The sequence below is a fragment of the Nematostella vectensis genome, chromosome 6, assembly GCF_932526225.1.
Source record: "Nematostella vectensis chromosome 6, jaNemVect1.1, whole genome shotgun sequence".
NCBI classification, from domain to species: domain Eukaryota; kingdom Metazoa; phylum Cnidaria; class Anthozoa; order Actiniaria; family Edwardsiidae; genus Nematostella; species Nematostella vectensis.
The window spans coordinates 13,415,037-13,433,872 of NC_064039.1; the positions used below are offsets into that span (position 1 = coordinate 13,415,037).

An 18,836-nucleotide genomic window follows, 5' to 3' on the forward strand; every position below is an offset into this window, starting at 1 on the left:
AAGTTATTTTGGAAGAATTAAGATACATTGACACCCCTTTTTAACCAAGCTTGGCAAAAAGTAAGAAGTGTGCTTTAGTGTATTAGTCTTCAGTTAGAAATTAATTTCTTTATTTTTGAAGGAATGCTGACGTGTTTGCGAAGTTTTCTCTTTACTACTAGTCTCGCGAACCTCTTTTAAGCATAATCATTTTTTCAATGTTTTCCCACATACATTTGTCAGTCAGACACTGTATTTTGTACAAAGCGACATTATAAAGCGGCCAGTTTTTCCAAAGATTTAGGGGGTATAACAGCTATTCACAGCCGAGTTCGTATAGTTTTATCCACGTAGAATTCAAAATCCTTGTCTCGTGTCCTCTTTGCGGGGAATACTAGGAAAAGCTACGTTAATAAGTCTTTAGCTAATGTCAGATTCATACATAGCTATGAACCAGTGTATGCCTTGTTGATATCTGTAAAATAGTATTTATTTGCGCTGTCGATCAGAGACTTAGACTACTTTGAGCACCTTAACGCTTTCAGTGTCTCGAAGGGTATCCACCTTTGCCCGACTGAGAATCTTATGTTACCCATATTTGGGTTAAAATAACTAAAAAAACGATTACCATATGGTCAGGAAATATTTTGAGTTACCGCTACTCAGTTAGGAGACTTTAGTTACCCATATATGAGTAAAGCTAACTCAAATAAATGAGTACCAGTGTTACTCAATACTTCGAGTTATCGTTACTTAATTGAGTACTTCGTCTTGAGTTAAGCTAACTCAATAAATTGAGTACCACTTTTACTCAGTATCATGGGTTACCTTTACTCGTTATTTTGGCTGAATCCTGAACGCAATGGAACGTTTATAGGTACGTAAACAATAGTTTATAGGTACATAAACAATATTGCTAAAGCTTTTTAAACCTTTAAATTTATTTGATACCCATGAAATACTGCGGGTTACGACACAGATTCTCCGAGTGCAACCTTATTTTGAATCAATAATTTTGAGGAAAATTTGCATATCCCGATTTCTCCTAGACCATCACACAGGACTCAATTTTAAACTGCAAAGTTAAAGAAAGCATCGCGAGGTCAGTAGTTTTCTAACGATTTTCTATACAATTTCGTTAATGTAACATCGTCACAGCGGCCTGCCAAACTTCTTCGATGTTTTGTTAGCTTCCTGCCATACTCACTTATTCTTCCTTTGGCTTCTGCAAAAAGCTATTTAAAGACAGAAGAATTGCATATTAGCTCAACATATCTGCAGCAAATTTTAGGCCACCAAAAGCACATGTTAGACCAGAGAGGGAATTACATGTTAGATTTATAGATATAATAACAAATATATACAACAAAAAAGTATATAGTGGTATCAACCTTGTTCTAAGCGCTTCACATTTATAACCCTGATGATATATAAAAAAATTAAAACAGTCAAGAAGAAGAACTGAAATCAAGGTCCAAAACGTTGGCGTATTTTGTTATTTTTCCTTTTTCATCTTTATAAATACCCAACAGACCAAGACATCCCACAGGATATCCAGAGAGCATAGCTAGCTCAAATCTATTTTAAGCGCCAAAAAAATTAAAATGCTAATACGCATTGAGAATAACCAATCCTGGAGCCGAGGAATACTAACTTCTAGTAAGCTCACATACGTTCAGCAAGTCAAATTTAGGACCGAGAAACAGAAAGAACATATATATGTCTCGACCGGGAATGGAACACGTTTCAGCAGAGGTGAGAGGCCCTATACGCCTGTGATTCTGTAAGGGTGAGAGGGGTTGCGGGTTACTAATGTATACCTGAATCGCGCGACATATTGTTGCCAGATTTGATAAAGAAGTGCGCACTCTCTGGCTGCGCGCCTACCACACCTCCCCTACCTCTCCCTGACTAATTTATCATAATGATATCTTTTATATACCTGATCAGTGCCACTGGTATAAGAAGGGCTACCGCACAGGCCCAGAAGGCAATCCCAGGCATGCCTACGTCGATCGAGCGGACGTAGATAGCGTTAACTACGGCTGCGCCAAATATCCTTGCTAAGGTTTCAACCGCTGACACCCCAGTGAACAACGAGCCTAAAGCAAAGGTAACGTACATATTAGGCAAATGTGACGCTAAGGGGTCCTAAATAAACCCTGACTCCTCGGGTAAGTGGGGTTCGTTGCAAGCACTTGCCCTAAGGCTTAGTATCCGACTGTGTGTCGACTGTTTTAGTGCAGCAATACAATCTATGCGAATGTCATGTACATTTAAGTGCCTTGAATCGTTCTGAAATTTAATTCATGCTACAGTGTCCGCAAGAATAATCCAGGCTCTCTGACTAATTTAGAAGACTTTAGATTTTACCCACAATGCCTTATTATTCATGATTGACAGCGTGCTTCAGCTCTAGCTCCGCCCACCCATTGCACGTGATCGCTAGACCATGGCTATTTTCCCACGCAATAGAATACAACATGTCCGAGCAACAATTTCAAAATTCAGGGATGGCTTATCCTTTAATTTACTGTCGAAAATATAGAAGTCATCAGTGCGGTACATTACCAGATTTGGTAATGTTCCGCACTGGCCATATTATGAGGCGTGCTCTGATACCTTGTTCCTCTGTTGGAACCATCTTGGACATCATTCCTTTCACAGAGGGCAGCAAAGGACCACTCAGCGCGCTGATAAGTGGAACTGAAACAAACAAACAACGATGGTACGCGCACTTTGATTGGATATCCCACAGGGGCGGATGTAGCTTTTCGCTGAAAGGATTTGACAGAAACTCTTGATAGAATACACACCAATTTGCACATAACACTTTCCCTTGGCAGCCCAAGAGGAGGGGTTAAACCTCATCTCCCTAAATCCTCTAAACACTAAATTCCGAAGATTCCCATTTTAAACTTCCTCTGTCGTCCTATATAATGTTTTCTAAAACAATAGCCCTCCCTTGGTATGCCCAAAAGCATTTATGAAAGATGATGATGATGATCATGATCGTGATGATATTGAGGATAAGGAAGATAAGGACGATGATTAGGATATTAACAGCTTTCTATTCACCTACCAACAGTGAATATCATTACTGTGCTGTGTGTATTTGCAAGGACGACCAATGATAACGCAGAACACGCCATACAAATTCTTAGCACGTTTGCTTCAGTAAAAAGCCGCTTGAATACCGCCATCAAAAGAACTCCTCCAAGCCCTTCAACCAGGAACTTAGATGCTACAAAGTACCCTAGGAAAGTGGGCGTGAAGCAAAGAGGATCTCTCATCAAGAACATCGCCACAGCGCCATTTCCTCCCATTGTTATCATCGCAAAGACAGAATCAACGGCCAGAAGCACCAGCACATTGCGGTGGTTCCCGCCGTGGGATTTACGGAAGACGTCCGACACGCGCCGAAGACAGTCTGTGGTGAATAGAGGCGTTTTGGATCGCTTGCTCTCAGGTAGTGATTCGGGAACGGCGAGTGTAAGGTAGAGAAACGCTATGGTAGAGCTAAGAAGGACGCTCTTCATCGGCGAGACGAAGCCGAATTTGCTAAGAACAACTCCGCTTAGCAACTGGCTAATAAAACCACCGCCAAATATAAGGAATTGCATAACCGCTGTGAAATAAGGAAGGAGCTCATCAGGCATCGCTCATCAGGCATCAGCGCATCGCTATTTTGGTTCTTGGTGGCCTGATTTTTAGCCGCCCTAACGTCTGAAAATTAATTTGATACCCCTTGGACCCTTCACCCCACCCTCCCCCCTCTGGACATGCACCCTGACCCTCCCCCTCTCTGGACATGCACCCTGACCCTCCCCCTCTCTGGACATGCACCCTGACCCTCTCCCTCTCTAGACATGCACCCTGACCCTCTCCCTCTCTGGACATGCACCCTGACACTCTCCCTTTCTCTGGACATGCACCCTGACCCTCCCACTCTCTGGACATGCACCCTGACCCTCTACCTCTCTGGACATGCACCCTGACCCTCCCACTCTCTGGACATGCACCCTGACCCTCTACCTCTCTGGACATGCACCCTGACCCTCCCACTCTCTGGACATGCACCCTGACCCTCTACCTCTCTGGACATGCACCCTGACCCTCCCCCTCTCTGGACATGCACCCTGACCCTCTCCCTCTCTGGACATGCACCCTGACCCTCCCCCTCTCTGGACACGCACCCTGACCCACCCACTCTCTGGACATGCACCCTGACCCCCCCTCTCTGGACATGCACCCTGACCCTCCCCCTCTCTGGACATGCACCCTGACCCCCCCCTCTCTGGACATGCACCCTGACCCTCCCCCTCTCTGGACGTGCACCCTGACCCTCCCCCTCTCTGGACATGCACCTGTTTCCCCTCCCAACCTCTCTGGATATGCTCCTGGGTTCTTGATAGAGGCCGAGGGGGTGTGTTTACTCAATAACCACTTTGACTATAACAATAGGGTTGATCTGAACTGCAATTAAACTTTTTATCTATTTATCCTTACTGGGTAATGTAAAGGGGGGGGGGGGTGCATTGTCATACTCACCAAGTCGAAAAGCTATCTGTGATGGATCACTGATATCTGCAATATATGACATGGATACCTGAAAGAGAGCACTAAAAAAGCCAGTCAGGCCATTCAGTGCTTTCCCAGCATATATCACATATAGAGGCCATGAGAAATGCATCACACAGATTGTAAGAAGTGATTCTAGAATAGAACCAAGCACCGGGACCATTAACGCCAGCTTGCGTCCACCACTGTCAGTCCATGGACCTATGAGAAGGCCCATTATTAAGGCCGGGAGGGCTTGGCACATAACACTGCTGGTGTCGAATTGCGAGGCATGCTCTTGCACCTTAAATGAATGTTATAATAATAAATAGACTGATAGCAGCCAAGGCAGGCTCAGGAAACATGCCACATTCCATGCTTGGAATGATACCGAGTAATCCCTTGAGTCACACTCCCCTTATCTGTATCACACCCACACATCAACCTTTCTTTAAAAAAACAGAAGAATAGCTAGCCATGTAAGATTGGGGGGCACAATACAGAGAGAGTAAGATAATATTCAGGGCCACAGAATGGCCCTACTGGTCATTTCCTTATAATCTTTAAAAATATTGGGGGGCACATGCCCCCAATGAATTTGTTCTAACTTCTTTTCTTTATCAATTTAAAAATCGATCTTATAGTAGGATCTTAACATTGTCAACATTGTTGCCCCCAGTGTCCCACCCCCTTCTACGGCCCTGAAAAAAAAATTATGTATGCTTTGTCTAATTAATAGTTTAAGGGGACATTGTTGAGACCCCTGGACTAACCTCATTTTCAAGCCTCACAAATGTTGCATTTCTGATCTCTCCCCCACCTCTGCACATGTTTTTCTCTTCTTTCAGATCATATGGGAACCCTGTGGCTTGGCTGTAACGAAAGTATGCATACTGTCTTTGCAGAGGCATGCTCATGAAAAAGGAATAGGAGTACAAAAGCAGTACTGGCTCAACTGAAAGAAAGCTCCGCCATGTCACTTGTGAAGGCATAATGTGGCACAACCTATATCAAAATGCAAAAAAATTTGGATTAGGCATCATACTTCCAGCCTGTTACCAGAAGTAAAATTTTACCAAAACAAAGCTTGCTACTAGATGATTAATCCAACAAAAGCAGGTGTTTTATCTCATTTTTTTTCAATAGTGAAACACTAAACAGCAAAATTTTACCAAGGTAAGTGCCTCACTTGCCTCATGCTTGCTACAGCTATGTACTAGAACCTGAAATTCACCCTTTTTTTCACCACCCACCCTGTCCCCAGCCCACGACCCTCCGTCAATTCAAAAGAAAGCTTGTAATTAATATATGCAGATAAAAGCATGTGCAACACATGATTAAAAAGTGAAGACATAATAGCTGCAATGACCCTTCAAGCTTTAATCTTCATCAGAGCAAAGGATAAAGGGCTAATGCATGAAAAGTTAGCAAAAAGAGTTTTCAAGCAGGCATATAACACATGGAAACCACTTTAATCAATATATTTCTGTTGAGAGAACACTGCATGCACAACCTCCTCAGCTGACAAAAAGTGGATCATTTCTTTTTGTATGATTGTCAAATACTATGCTTTTCCCATATAATATCTATGACTGCACCCCCCCCCCCCTCCCTCCCTTTAACCAATTGGGGTACGAGCCTGTCTTGACATTCAAGGGATGTGCCCTGGGGAATGTGCGCACTTCCCTAACCACACAACTGTTTTGGATACATTACTTTCCCAAGGGTTTGATCCAAAAATTAAACAATCACCTCATTCTAAATAAAAATACTCTTGAGGGGAGGGGTGTGGATTGAGGTTTTGTGGGAGTGCAATCTCTAATTAAAAGCTACTTTACCTACTGTTCCTACAGAGACGCACTGATAAAAAAATTAAAGTTAGTATTTAGTAAATTGTAATCTTTTTTTTCTGAAAAGGGCTGGTAACCTGAAATATATAATTATTTATACTAAGCGCCTATGTCAAGAGCCGAGTTACGTAAGCTGACGAGAAGATCAGCCAAGATATTTTACGAGTTTGAATGTACTCAAGCAGGCATATTAATCCGGACTTCTGTTTGTGTAATAGAATGATGTCTGCTTTTGGAAGTTGTGATAAACAAGATCATCGACTCACAAGAAAACAGAACCCGTTTGATCTCACTTCGAATGCATAGATAGAGATAAAGTAGACAATTAACCCTAACACCAGCATTATGTAGGATAGCTGATTTCTCACAATTACGTTGTTATGAATTGTTGTTATATAGCATTTCTCATACCTAGACACCTTGAGATATTAGAGCACAAACGTCGTGTATAAGTATGTAATGGAACCGGCTTTATTTACATTGAGTGTCGAATGTCAACTGGCACGGTCACACAACCGCTGTCACGCTTTGTGTATATTGCCATCCTCGGGAACCAGGGCGTCGCGGAGATCGGGCACACAGGAGCGCGGCGCGAAAAAGAAACAGGCTGTACAGCTTGGTCGATGCTTCACGTATGCAAAACGACTGCGCATACTTTAGGTTGGAATTTTAGATTCAACAAAGATGGCGGACTCCTGGTGGATAATCCAGCCAAATACTGCCAAGATTCCCTCAGAACTCAATAATTATTTCGGAATAAGACCCCACTTTATTGACTTAGAGTATCAATGTGACTCAAAGGGTGGATAATTGTGCTCGGATTTGTTTTATTATGTACAAATTTTCGTAAACTCGTAATGCCGTTTGCCTCGAAGAATCTATCCTCTATTATAGCTGATTTATCCTCTAGTATAGCTGATCCACTCGGGGAACCAAGTAGTGGAGCTAAATGGCTTTTGGCAGCTTCTACACTGAGTCTACACTGAGGCAGCTTCTACATTTCCTTTCGTCGTGGTATTGTACGTTTGGTTCCCCCTTGCAATAGCTGTGACATGTAAAGATATCCATGGAGTACTTAGGGGGGAATTGCTGTCCAATCGATAACTGTCACGGTAATTAGAAGTTGTAAACTCATTGGCCATTAATAGGGAAATAAATGTACATGCACTAGAACCATTTCTACCAAATAAAGTTGCTTGAGAAATGTTTGGTGGAAGAAACCAAAATGTAGATGACCCAAGTTTGAGACTTGCAACATTTATGCTAATTTGAGAATTAGGTTGGGTTACAGTGGTTGATGTAGTAGCTCTTGTTACTTGTGGCTGTTGTTGAGACAGTGGTTGTGGTTGAGAATGTGCTACAGGTTGAGATTGGCTTGTCTGAGTTGAAGGCTGTGGTACTGCAAAACTAGACAGTACTTCATCAACATGCTCATTCCACTCATCTGAATAGTAATATTCTGCAGGTTTACTTGAGGAAGTATTAATTTCATCGACAATGTCTGGTATATTGGGCTGATCTGATATACTGGCTGGATCTGTCATTTTCGTTGGGCTGATAATACTCTTATTTAAGGCATCGGAAAGTGTCTTCACTTTCTCCAGGATGGAGGTGGTGTGGAATGGACATAGCTGTCCAAGTTAGTCTTAATACTGTATTTCAGTATCAATTCTATTTACTGTGCAGTTTTGATTATCACAACAGTTATTTGGATCTGGCAAACATGACAAAGAGGATTGTTTCAAGTCCTTGTATGATAATGGGAGTGCTTTGGAGTTAATTGAGTTAGGTGAGCAGTTCTGGATAGTTTTTTTTTTAGCTTTATTGTATGAGGCTATTGTTCTTGGTGCACATCCAAATCTAGTCAGAAGGCCACTGTTGAGGGCAGATCTTGACAGTCCATGCAGGTGGAGGTACAAACCAAGATCCTTCTGTAATCTACTAGTTTTCTGAGACCTGAAAACAAGAATATGCTAGACATTTAAATAAAATGAATACTAACACTGCCCTCAAATGTATTTGAAAAATCAAAATTCATTTGTTTAGAGAGTACATTTAATGCCATACTGTAATGGAATATTACTGGTATTTTCAGTCATGGAATCACTAACAGTATAACATACCTAAAGTAAGCCAACGTGTGTAACAGAGTAACAGTGCGCTGCTCTTGGAGGGCTGAATGCTTGCATCTGGTTATGCTGTTTAGAATTGTTGAATATAGCCCTGGGGCATTCTTTTCGGCAAAGTCTCTCATGGTTGCTGGGTCATAGAGTGGTGCTGACTCAGCATCATAGTGCCGAAACAATGCAATTTGGAATTTTCCTACTTGTTCGTCAAATGTCTCATCTGATGATAAAAATAATTATAATAAAAAAAAATTGGGGGGAGGGGGAGGATAAAGACAGTTGTACAATGTGAATCAATATTACAATAGCCCATTTTCTTACAGTTCTTTTGTTACTTTACAGATTGTTTCCTCAATGGACTCAAAAAGGAGAAATGACAGATCAATGCAAAGGGGAGGGTGTGTGGCATTATTTGCTTCGTACCCTCCTGCCAATCCCTACCATCATTCCCCACTCTACCCTTGGGTGATGGAAGAATCTGGATAATTATCTTTATTTTGATATAAGCTAGTCATTATCTGCTCCCATTGTTCGGTATTTAAAGCTACATTTCCTCGGTCTTTTTTTCTGGCCTCACCGACGGGGGTCATCAGGGCATTCCAGGAGAGGGGTTCCAGGGGGTTTCTTATCAATAGTTATTAAATGAGGTAAGGGGATCTTGGGAGGGATTTTGCAATGAGTCGCACAAGCAAAGCACAGGCGAACGGGTAGTCTCCAATATCTGTAAACAGCAAAATACATATTATAATAACATCTTTTTTGTTATGTCACAATTAAAATCAATTTACACAGCCATGTGTAATATACTTGCATCAAAGGCGTTTATTTGTCCATAAAGCATGACTTCGAGACACCCCAGCTTGTTAATAATATATGTTGTTTTGTTTGCACAAGATATACATGTACCTTGCTGATTGAACTCTTTGGACTGGTTGACATTTTGACATTTCTGTCATCACATGCTGCTCTCTGTGGATGGAATTGCATGCATTATTACTCCAATATTTTACATAATCAGTGCAACCCAAAAGTATGTTGTGCTGTGGTTTTGGTTTGATAGTTGATTACTTTTTTTACGAAAAGTAAACTTGCCTTCCGTCGTGCGTCACTCGAGTGATACAATTCGTGGTCACGGAAGTTTTCGTCTGCCTTCTCCTGCACAGATTGTACCAGTTGGTTCCCGGCTTATGACAGGAGATCCTGCGTCCTACACCATCAAAAACCACATAAAGCTTTGTAGGGATTTTACTTTTAGCGAGACCACCACCGTGTCCCCAGAACAAAGGACAAGAGCAACGTTTGTCTTGGTGGGTGACTTCATTTCTGTGGTGTAAACAAAGCCAGCAATCTTCCAGTATATCAGCTACTCTCGATGTTTCACGGCCTACACGTCGAAGTGACGATGCATCCGAGCATTGCTCCTTTTCTGTTCTCGTTTTTCCTCCTTTTTCGCAAGATTTAACATCTTCTGTGGGTTTCCCCGAGCAACAAAGACACAGTAGCAACAACATAAACAAACCCCACAGCCATCCCGCGAACGACATAACCACGACGAGTGACTTTCAAATTTAAAAAAACTTTTTTTGTAAATAAAGATGTAAAAAGGTAAACCAAAACAAATCCAGGTAATATTATAATCTTTCTTTTCAGTAAGTGTGAACCTTATCCATGCAGTAATTTTCTTATCCCAGCGATTGGTTGTCAGTACTTCCGCCAAAGTTGCCTCGTAAACGGGATAAACCTATTTGTTATCTTTTGAAACACTTTCCCGCCGAAATTGCGCGGGCGCGCCACATGTCAAAGATCTGAGCATGCGCAGTCGTTTTGCATACGTGGAGGTCGATGCTCGATGCCGAGATGCCACTAACTACTACTGTTATTGGTAGCTTTCCTAAGCCAAAATACCTGCAAACCCCAGATTGGTTTCGAACCCAAAATTACATCAAGGATTATAATTCTTACGCCGCTCAAGACATCGCCGAGAGAGAGGCATTGGTAGAAAAAGCAACAAGTGAAGCTATCACACTGCAATGCAGTATTGGAGTGGATATAGTTACAGACGGAGAAATGCGGCGGGAGAATTATGTCCATTATTTCTGCCGACATCTTGATGGTATTGATTTCGAAAATTTGACAACAAAAAGCTCCCGTGGCGGTGCTTGGGTTGCTGACCTCCCAACCATCACAAGCGATATTAGATTGAAAGGTCACGGCTGGATGGCATCCGAATGGAAAGCCGCTCAAGCGATGACCGAACGTCCAGTTAAAGCAACTCTCCCAGGTCCTATGACCATTATCAACTCAATCGCCGACGATTTTTATCATGACGATGAGAAGTTAGGGTCATTACTAGCTGGATTACTGAATCAAGAAATTCTAGCTCTGGCTGCGGCAGGTTGCAAGTACATTCAGGTATATAAGTCGCCACACGCCACACAGGAATACCGATCTGGGAAAGGGGAAAATAATTTAAAGAGAATTCTCAACTAGGGGGAGCAAGGTGTTTCATCATTAGGGTGGTGGTACTTCCTTATCTGTCAACCTCAGAAAATCTTGGGGCTTGATAATTTTTTTGGGGGGAGGGGTGGGGTATACTTTTTGGGGGGAGGGGTGGGGTATACCCTCAAAGGGGCTTGCAAGCTAAAGCAGGTAAATGGCTTTCCAGCTGTTATTGAGTTAATCATCAGACGTTTGTTGTTCAGGGGGCCCTTGTGCAGAATATAGATCACACATGCTTGTTTTCAAAAAGTGGCGCTACAAAAAAAAAAAAAAAAAATAGGCAAAATGTAGATTTTCTATAGAAGGATTTTTCTTAAGCGATAAAAATCGCTAAAAGCAGGAGATTTGGTGCTCCAGGCAGAAAAGCGGGAGAAGAGGTCCAAAATCTTGAGACTCCCACCAAATGCGGGAGAGTTGACAGGGGTGTGATGGAAGAAATTAAATTTAAAGTTATCCACTAGCATTTTCTTTACATGAAAATTTGAAATAAATTTGACAGTGACTGTAATCCAGTTGCAAAAGTGAATAATGATTATTTATTCATTCATTATCTATTAGCTGCCCAAAGACATGAATAATGAAAAAAGACTTGCAACTCGTAGACACTAATTTTTATAACAAGTTAATTCCAAAAACGTGGTATAAAGAAGTTTTAACAAGCCGCCTACAGGTCCTTCAATTCATCTTTTGTAGGTTGATGCACCAGTGCTTGTGAGATTTCCAGATGCAGCCCTGCATCATGGGATTGAACACCTGTCCAAATGTTTCTCAGGAGTTCCCGATGACGTCACAAGATGCATTCACATTTGTTGCGGATACCCGCTGTATTTGGTAAAGCTAGGTCACTATGGGGTAGAATGTCTCCAGCGACCATCCTGATCTCTGAACACTATATACCAAAGAGCAGGTGCTGATAAAATGAGGGGAGGGGGGGGGGGGTTAATTGCTTAAAAATGCTTTGATATTCTATTTCAACCATTCCATTTAAATTTTTATTGCAATGCGTTGTTGTTGCTTTTGTTGTTATTATAATAATAATAATCATCATTATTGTTGTTGTTTTTGTTAGTGTTGTTACTATCATTATCACTATCACTATCAATATTATTATTAATATCATCATCATTATTATTATTTTTATTATCAAATTATGGCTGTGATTTTTCTAAATGCTCTTAAAGAGTCTGGTGCCGGTGTGCTGGAAACCTGTGTTATTGTCATTATCATCATCATTATCATAATTATTATCTCCACTGCCCCTATATTATGTGTCATTTTCATACAAACGTCTGTAGAGTGAGACAGGAAGGGGGGGTGGGGTTTGAGGAGCGGGTGCCCCAGACAACCACTCTAAGTGCGTAGCATTTTCAAGGTTAAGACTGAGTAGGAGCTAGGATAGGGCTATATGACAAAACTTAGACTGGAGTTCAATTCCTTTGAATGACTTCTTCTAAGATAATCAAATTACAAAAAAAAAAAAGAAAAAAATGTCACAAATAAGTAGAATAAGAATCTGAATATGCTGGGGGGCATATATCTCTGAACAAAGAAGGCCCTCTTCAAGAGATAAGAGCTTATTCTTATACCCCTGTAATTCATCTTTGATAGGACCAGCAAGACTATATTAAAGCTGATCCTGATGCATACCTGAAGATTGCAAGCAAGCTAGACTCATCAGGATTCGACCACATTTCTATTGAGGATGCTCACAGACATAATGATTTAGAGCTTTTCCACAAGTTTAAACAATCAAAGGTTTGTGGAGCCATTTTTTACTCTCTGAAAATTGGACTAAATCTGTTATTTAGTCCTCATGGAATTAATAAAATGTGGGGTCAGAGCCATTGCCTGAAGTCCCCCCTTAATTTTTACTAAACTTATAAGGAAATGACCTGTAAAGGCGTGGCTGTGCCCCTCAGTTTTTTTTATTGTTTTTTGTATCCTTTTCCCCCTCCTCTTGTGACTCATTTTACCTAGATTTTCAATTCTTCGTAGCCTAAGGGCAACCCAGAGTAAGAATCGAGGGGGGAGGGGTGAGGATCATGCCATGACCACCAAAGCCCTCCCTCTTGAGATTATGATTAATCTATGTATTTTACTCTAGGTGGTCCTAGGGGTTTTAAAGATTGCATCCAGCCAAATCGAGACCGTTCAACAAGTCAAGCAGCGCTTAGAAGAAGTGTTGACAGTCTTACCTGCTGACCGGTTGATAGTTGCTCCTGACTGCGGGCTCGGATTCCTGTCTGAGAAACAGGCTCTCGAGAAGCTGTCAGTCATGGTACAGGCGGCGCAGGCAGTTCCTTAAAGCGCCCTTGTCAGCCACAGCTTTGTTGTTGTTTTTATTTTATATTGAAAGGCACGTAATGTTTAAAATCTTGAAATAACCATCTAAACCATTTTTATTTACCAAATTCAATCGAAAATACATCCAACGACAATAAAAGAAAACAAGAGGAACAATTAAAAAAATATAATAAACAAAGTACATTTTAGATATTACAGATTTATGAAACACTCTCTTACCAGAGTTGATAGAGGAAGACTCTTCCTCTACTTACTCTGGCTTTTCTAGGATGTTATTACATTAGAATATCTAGACCCTTTAGAAGAGTCTCACATTTCCTAAACTTCAGCCTTGCTTCAGCTAGATCTGTTTAGTGAATTCTATGGCACTAGAGTCGAAGCCCATTGTCTAGCCCCTTGTGAGCCACGGATCCTGCGAGATGCTCTCCAGGCTCATCCGCCAAAACGCCGCTTTCTCGAGTAGCTTCTGAAGAAGCTCAGACGCGTCTTGAAAAAGAAAACAAAATTATGTATCAGTATTTTGTCAGCGAAGCTTGGGGGAGGCAAGCTTATAGAAAGAGTAGAGTAACGCTGCAAACTACTTCTAAACGTAAAATATAATCGTAATCTCATAATGACTGCTAACGACGTCTGCGTAGAGGCATTCGTTATCGAACACCTTCTAAATTACACGATACCCCATGCCCCTTAGAAGCAGCTTCTCAAGTATAGCAATTACCCATTGAAAGGAACTTGGGGATTTGAAGGGGTTGGTTAGCTGCTTGCCTGGGCCCTCTGTACGCCACACGGCCCGTAAGCATTTCGTATAGAGTGCAGCCCAGAGCCCACACATTCGCCTCGCGGCGGTAGTACGTGAGGAGTGAGTCGTACTCGGGCGGACAGTATTGCATTGTACCTGTCAAGACAGATTGCCTTTGAGTACCAAGGCACTATCGTTTTTTATAAATGCACTGTTAGTTTCAGAGAGTAGTTTTAACTCCAAAAGGGGAGTAAAAAAAACGAGGTACAAAATGACTCCCTTTTTGGAGTAATTTTTTACTCCCTTTTTTCTACTCTCTCAAGGGAGTAGATTTTACCCCTGTAGGGGAGTAACTAAAGGGAGTGATTTACTAGGTTGCTTGCTATTACTCCATGAAAGGAGTACAATTTACCCTCAAAATGGAGTTATTTTTTACTCCTTTTTTTCCTACTCTCTCAGGGGAGTAGATTTTACCCACTTTAGGGAGTAGCTAAGTGGAGTAATTTACTAGGTTGCTTGTAGTTACTCCATTAAAAGAGTACAATTCACCCTCAAAATGGGAGTCAATTTTTACTCCCTATTTTGTTATTTCCCCCTACTAATTGGGTAACTAAAGGGATGATTTCAACCCCCTCCCCCCTGTTTTTACAAAATGGCCGTTTAAACTCCACCTACTTCAGGGGTTAATACTGGAGAAAGTAGAGTAATTTAGAAACACCAAGGAAAAGACGTTATTATGAATTTGACAAATCATTTAATTAAACAATTTTGTTTAAAAAATAACAAAAATATAAGTTGAAAAAAATGTTTGAAAAATAATTGTCATTTGACATAAGGTATCCAGGACAAAATTACTAACAAGTGTCCCAACATAACAAAGCTGAAACAAACATAACACAATATTATTTTTCTATAACAACTTTAACAGCTTTTGAACATTACCCTTTTTGGCGTCATTACGGTTTTCCAAAAGAACTGCCTCCTCCTCCATCTTTGTATATTCAGATAAGAAGCTAGAAGCCTAATGCCTCTATATGCACCATTTAAATTTGAACCTGGTAGGCTAGCTTGAAAAGATAACTAGGTTCTTCATATGCATGGTTTACTGTGATCAAAATATACGGACAAAAACCAACTACAGTAACATTATATATTCAAAATAAATATCTGGACAAATTTTAGGTGCAAGACTGATTACTAGGTTTTTACTAAGATAAGTTATTCAATTTTGTGCTTAAAGTAACAGTTTATAAAGCATAGGCGCTTTAGATGTAAGTACAGTGATTAGTGAATAACTTTTAAACTTAAAAGTTTACAAAGTTTTTATTCGTTCCTTGCGATTTACGCATTGATACATTCCTTATACCTCAAACTTCTTTCTTTTCTGGCTTTCAACTCGAGCACATTTTACTATCTCTATCATAATGTCCTGCGAAGATAATAAGAGAAACACATAAGAAGGTAGTATTGCTTTGGAAGATAACAAAGAATCACAAAACATATCAGTCTAGTTCGAGAAATCCGCTCACGAACGATAATTCGATGCTGAAGTTGGTCGCAAAAATCACATTTAGTATTGAACCTATCACATTATAAAGCCAATTACACACTAACCTTTAATTTCAATCCATGTTTTGCCATCAAATCCTCAAAAAAGGTGGATTACGCGTAGAAATAACAGGAATAAACGGCTATCTGTTTGGAGGTTATGATAATGGCTTTCGTTCGACCGTTATGATTTTGCGCCTTGGGCCCAAGCCCCTCTCGGCCACTAAAGCGAGGGACGCCCGGTACATTTTGGTTTTACGGGCCCTGGTGAGCCGTCTTCTATCTGCAAAGCGGGACTTCTTTTTTTTTATATAATCTCAAGTAGCATTTCTATTAGAAACAATATATATTATTTTATAATGTTCAAATCGGATCTAAGAATTTTATACAATTATCACCCTACCTATCTTTCTTTTAAATGCAGTACTAATTATTCTGAGCGAATTTTGAAAGTACACCACATAAAACTCATGTTCGAGTCCAAGCCTGTCTTTGATTACATTTCTTATTGTTGTAGTATAGCTGACAATATATGCAAGTATGGCGAGGCCTGTTTTTGTATTGAAAATGTTCTTTAAGGATTTCCTAAGAATTTCCTAAGAGTTCCTAAATTGTAGAACTTCAAATCTTCTTCCTAAGATTTTCTTATCCAAATTATTTCAATTTTCTGGTCTACTGCTTATACTAGGAAATCCTAGGAATTTTTAGGAAGTTTAATCATATTTTGTTGTTTTGATCGAACTTAGGAAATCTTAGGAAACTCCTAGGCACAGGGTAGAGTTTTTTGTCTCAATACCAATAAATACGATAAATTATTATTTTTATCTTTTATCTTATATAATAAAGACTATCGTTTTCCTTCTTAAATTCAGCTAATTCAGAGTAAAATAACAACTCTCTTTATTTTATATATTTGGAGTGATTTGTTACTGCTCTAAAAAGATACAGTTGGAGTAAAAACTACTCTTTCAACACGAGATGGCTGGAGTAGTTTTTACTCTTCAAAACCTACCCCCTCAAAGGAGTACTTTTTTACTCCATTTCTTGACCATCTGGAGTAAAAATAACTCTTTTCACTTCAGATAGTTGGAGTAGCTTTTACTCTGCTAAAATTACTCCCAGAAAAGAGTACTTTTTACTCCATTATTTGACCAACAAGAGTGAAAATTACTCTTTTTCTAATAAACATTCGATACTAATTCTCAGCAGAGTAAAACTTACTCCGTTAAGGGAGTAAACAAAAAAAATTACTCCTCGGTGGAGTAGTTTTTACTCCAATAAAGGAGTTCAAATTACTCCTTTAAAAGTACTCCATCGCAAAGAGTAGTTTTTACTCTCTGAGTGGAGTAAAAATAACTCCCTGAAACTAACAGTGTGGCCTACAATAAATCAAACTCCCTTTGGGTCAGCTCTGCTGATAGAAATAGAGGATTCCCTGTTCTAGTCTAGGGGCTGTTTCAATCCCTCTATTCTAAAGTTCACCGGAATAAGTTTATAAACAACACTTTGTTTTTAAAAATTGTAAGCGCGCGTCACCACTAGAAATATACCAAATCTGAGCTAACCTCTAAACTTGGATACTTTCGGGTCTGCGTTGCGACCGGTAGCGAACCCAAAGTCAAGGAGTTTGGCGCGAATGACTTTAGGTTTATTTGCAAAAGCACACTGGGTACTGGATCCTCCACTGGCGGACGCGTGTTCTACTGATGGGCCAGCAATGGCGGGAAAAGTTGCTGACTCCCTCTCGCTACACCGTGGCCTTGTAGAGGTTTTGTCCGCGGGCTCAACCTCCAGCAGGATGTTCTCTGGTTTGATGTCATTGTGCAAGATCCCCCTCTGGTCCAAGTATTTAACCCCTCTCATCACGTCACGGAAGATCTTCCTGGCGCCCTTCTCCTTCACGCGTCCTCGTGGCTGAATCTCGAGGAAGCTAAACAGATCGAGGCAGTGCGCAGGCCGTTCCATCACTATCACGTGACGTGAGGTCTGTTCGTTGTCAAGCATGATGTAGTGTGCAAGGAGCTCTATGATGTTCACGTGATGGCATTTGCGCAGATAGTGGACTTCAGTTGGAATGATGCGGTCCTTGAACTGTTACGACAAAAAACGGGATAAGTGACATGGCCACAAAAACAATTGATGCTTTCTAAGTAAGGTAAGGTATATGATGTCAAGACATACTCTGGACATGGCGACGTAAGCGTCGTCTGGCATATATTTGATGGCGACCTATGAAAAAAGCACTTGAATTCAGTTTTCCCAACAAAAAGTGCATCCAACAAAAGCCCCATTCACATCAAATTATTCCTCAAGCTTACCGGAACTGTCTTTGGTCGCTTGAACCGTCTCCATCGTACAATCTTGTCGGCCCTGACCACCTTCCCGTAACCACCCTGTCCTAGCTCAGCACCGAGACAATACTCCCGGCGAAGCTCTTCATCCGTGATGGCAACATCGATGGCTAAAGGACATATTAGCTGAAATCAGCTAATGATGCGCGTTTTCGACTATTCAAAGAGAGTGAAAAATACGGATTTACTTACGGCACGCCCTTCGCTTTCTTTGCCTAGGAAGCGACGCTGCCGTGGAGACGGTCACTTCTAGTGCAGGGGATGGGACCTAGTTTGAGCACACAATAAATAATAATCTTTAAGAATTGGGGGGGGGGAGAAGTGAAGTGTTTTTTAAATGTCATTCTTAATAAATCCTGATCTTATAATCATAGGTCCATTTATCTATATAGTCATCTCTTTATTCTACAGACGGCGAAAGTTTAACAAAATAATGAACATGTCTTTACCCTCGTCTCGTTTAGCGGGCAGTTTGCGGACGTGCCGGGTGGCTGTTTGACCTTCTTATTTGGCGGACGAAGAGATTCGCCACTTTCTCTTCGAGTCCGCTTGCGACTAAAGGGTAGATCATACCATATGAATATACCATCTTCAAGAATAGAGTTTTCAGTACATCGTTTAATCGTGTTTTATCATTTTACTTCACTTAAAAAAGAAGAAAGACTACTCTCAAGACCACTATGCGCGATACTCACGTATTCTTATGACTTTCGGACATTGTTCTAGCTTATTTTTCGTTTCTTTTCGCAGTAGCAAAGTTTGTACGTCTTGCCTTACCGAAGTTTCAGCAAGAAGTGTGAAAATCTATTTGTACACGCCACTTTTACCTGTGACGAAATAACGGCCAAACGCGCGTGTGCGTCGCGTTAACATGGCGGGA

At 40.8% G+C, this 18,836-nt stretch overlaps 4 protein-coding genes across 8 annotated transcripts; 1 reads left to right on the forward strand and 3 right to left on the reverse strand.

The window, feature by feature from the left end:
* Positions 1-118: 118 nt before the first annotated feature.
* Positions 119-6,934, reverse strand: LOC5521073 (proton-coupled folate transporter). The gene is made up of 7 exons (XM_048728925.1): positions 6,801-6,934; positions 5,313-5,544; positions 4,531-4,843; positions 3,062-3,607; positions 2,602-2,685; positions 1,922-2,081; positions 119-1,214 (listed from the first exon to the last, which is right to left on the reverse strand). The coding sequence occupies exons 2-7, from the start codon at positions 5,529-5,531 to the stop codon at positions 1,187-1,189; spliced, it is 1,350 nt and encodes a 449-aa protein (XP_048584882.1). The 5' UTR covers positions 5,532-5,544; positions 6,801-6,934; the 3' UTR covers positions 119-1,186.
* Positions 6,935-7,142: 208 nt separating this feature from the next.
* Positions 7,143-10,188, reverse strand: LOC116604121. Of its 3 annotated transcripts, XM_032366050.2 has the most exons (5): positions 9,608-10,188; positions 9,422-9,484; positions 9,093-9,236; positions 8,513-8,735; positions 7,143-8,345 (listed from the first exon to the last, which is right to left on the reverse strand). In XM_032366050.2, the coding sequence occupies exons 1-4, from the start codon at positions 10,057-10,059 to the stop codon at positions 8,732-8,734; spliced, it is 663 nt and encodes a 220-aa protein (XP_032221941.1). In that variant the 5' UTR covers positions 10,060-10,188; the 3' UTR covers positions 7,143-8,345; positions 8,513-8,731. The 3 variants fall into 3 exon arrangements, with proteins under 3 accessions (XP_032221941.1, XP_048584884.1, XP_048584883.1); XM_048728927.1 differs by lacking the exon at positions 9,608-10,188 and having other exon boundaries at positions 9,422-9,489; XM_048728926.1 differs by lacking the exons at positions 7,143-8,345; positions 8,513-8,735 and having other exon boundaries at positions 8,815-9,236.
* Positions 10,189-10,304: 116 nt separating this feature from the next.
* LOC5520982 (5-methyltetrahydropteroyltriglutamate--homocysteine methyltransferase) lies at positions 10,305-13,929 on the forward strand. The gene is made up of 4 exons (XM_032366048.2): positions 10,305-10,927; positions 11,708-11,845; positions 12,623-12,769; positions 13,119-13,929. Exons 1-4 carry the CDS (start codon positions 10,358-10,360, stop codon positions 13,317-13,319), a joined length of 1,056 nt encoding a protein of 351 aa, XP_032221939.1. The 5' UTR covers positions 10,305-10,357; the 3' UTR covers positions 13,320-13,929.
* On the reverse strand, positions 13,502-18,749 carry LOC5520983 (testis-specific serine/threonine-protein kinase 3). Of its 3 annotated transcripts, XM_032366049.2 has the most exons (7): positions 18,652-18,749; positions 18,406-18,511; positions 18,149-18,224; positions 17,924-18,066; positions 17,787-17,834; positions 17,171-17,696; positions 13,502-13,804 (listed from the first exon to the last, which is right to left on the reverse strand). In XM_032366049.2, the coding sequence occupies exons 1-7, from the start codon at positions 18,672-18,674 to the stop codon at positions 13,707-13,709; spliced, it is 1,020 nt and encodes a 339-aa protein (XP_032221940.1). In that variant the 5' UTR covers positions 18,675-18,749; the 3' UTR covers positions 13,502-13,706. The 3 variants fall into 3 exon arrangements, 1 of the variants encoding a protein (XP_032221940.1); XR_004290924.2 differs by lacking the exons at positions 17,171-17,696; positions 17,787-17,834; positions 17,924-18,066; ... (1 more) ...; positions 18,406-18,511; positions 18,652-18,749 and adding exons at positions 15,424-15,486; positions 15,672-16,451; XR_007311898.1 differs by lacking the exons at positions 17,171-17,696; positions 17,787-17,834; positions 17,924-18,066; ... (1 more) ...; positions 18,406-18,511; positions 18,652-18,749 and adding exons at positions 15,424-15,486; positions 15,672-16,451 and having other exon boundaries at positions 13,502-14,213.
* Positions 18,750-18,836: the final 87 nt, after the last annotated feature.

Coding starts and splice junctions, on each gene's coding strand:
- LOC5521073 (XM_048728925.1), bottom strand. CDS start 5,531: ATGCCTTCACAAGTGACATGGCGGAGCTTTCTTTCAGTTGAGCCAGTA. Junction 4,844..5,312: donor TTGTGAGGCTTGAAAATGAG/GTTAGTCCAGGG, acceptor CATTCATTTAAG/GTGCAAGAGCATGCCTCGCA. Junction 1,215..1,921: donor ATACCAGTGGCACTGATCAG/GTATATAAAAGA, acceptor GTCTTTAAATAG/CTTTTTGCAGAAGCCAAAGG.
- LOC116604121 (XM_032366050.2), bottom strand. CDS start 10,059: ATGTCGTTCGCGGGATGGCTGTGGGGTTTGTTTATGTTGTTGCTACTG. Junction 9,485..9,607: donor CGAGTGACGCACGACGGAAG/GCAAGTTTACTT, acceptor TTCCATCCACAG/AGAGCAGCATGTGATGACAG. Junction 9,237..9,421: donor CAAAGAGTTCAATCAGCAAG/GTACATGTATAT, acceptor TGCTGTTTACAG/ATATTGGAGACTACCCGTTC.
- LOC5520982 (XM_032366048.2), top strand. CDS start 10,358: ATGCTCGATGCCGAGATGCCACTAACTACTACTGTTATTGGTAGCTTT. Junction 10,928..11,707: donor CAGGTTGCAAGTACATTCAG/GTATATAAGTCG, acceptor CATCTTTTGTAG/GTTGATGCACCAGTGCTTGT. Junction 12,770..13,118: donor ACAAGTTTAAACAATCAAAG/GTTTGTGGAGCC, acceptor ATTTTACTCTAG/GTGGTCCTAGGGGTTTTAAA.
- LOC5520983 (XM_032366049.2), bottom strand. CDS start 18,674: ATGTCCGAAAGTCATAAGAATAC. Junction 18,225..18,405: donor GCCCGCTAAACGAGACGAGG/GTAAAGACATGT, acceptor TGCTCAAACTAG/GTCCCATCCCCTGCACTAGA. Junction 17,835..17,923: donor AGCGACCAAAGACAGTTCCG/GTAAGCTTGAGG, acceptor CTTTTTTCATAG/GTCGCCATCAAATATATGCC.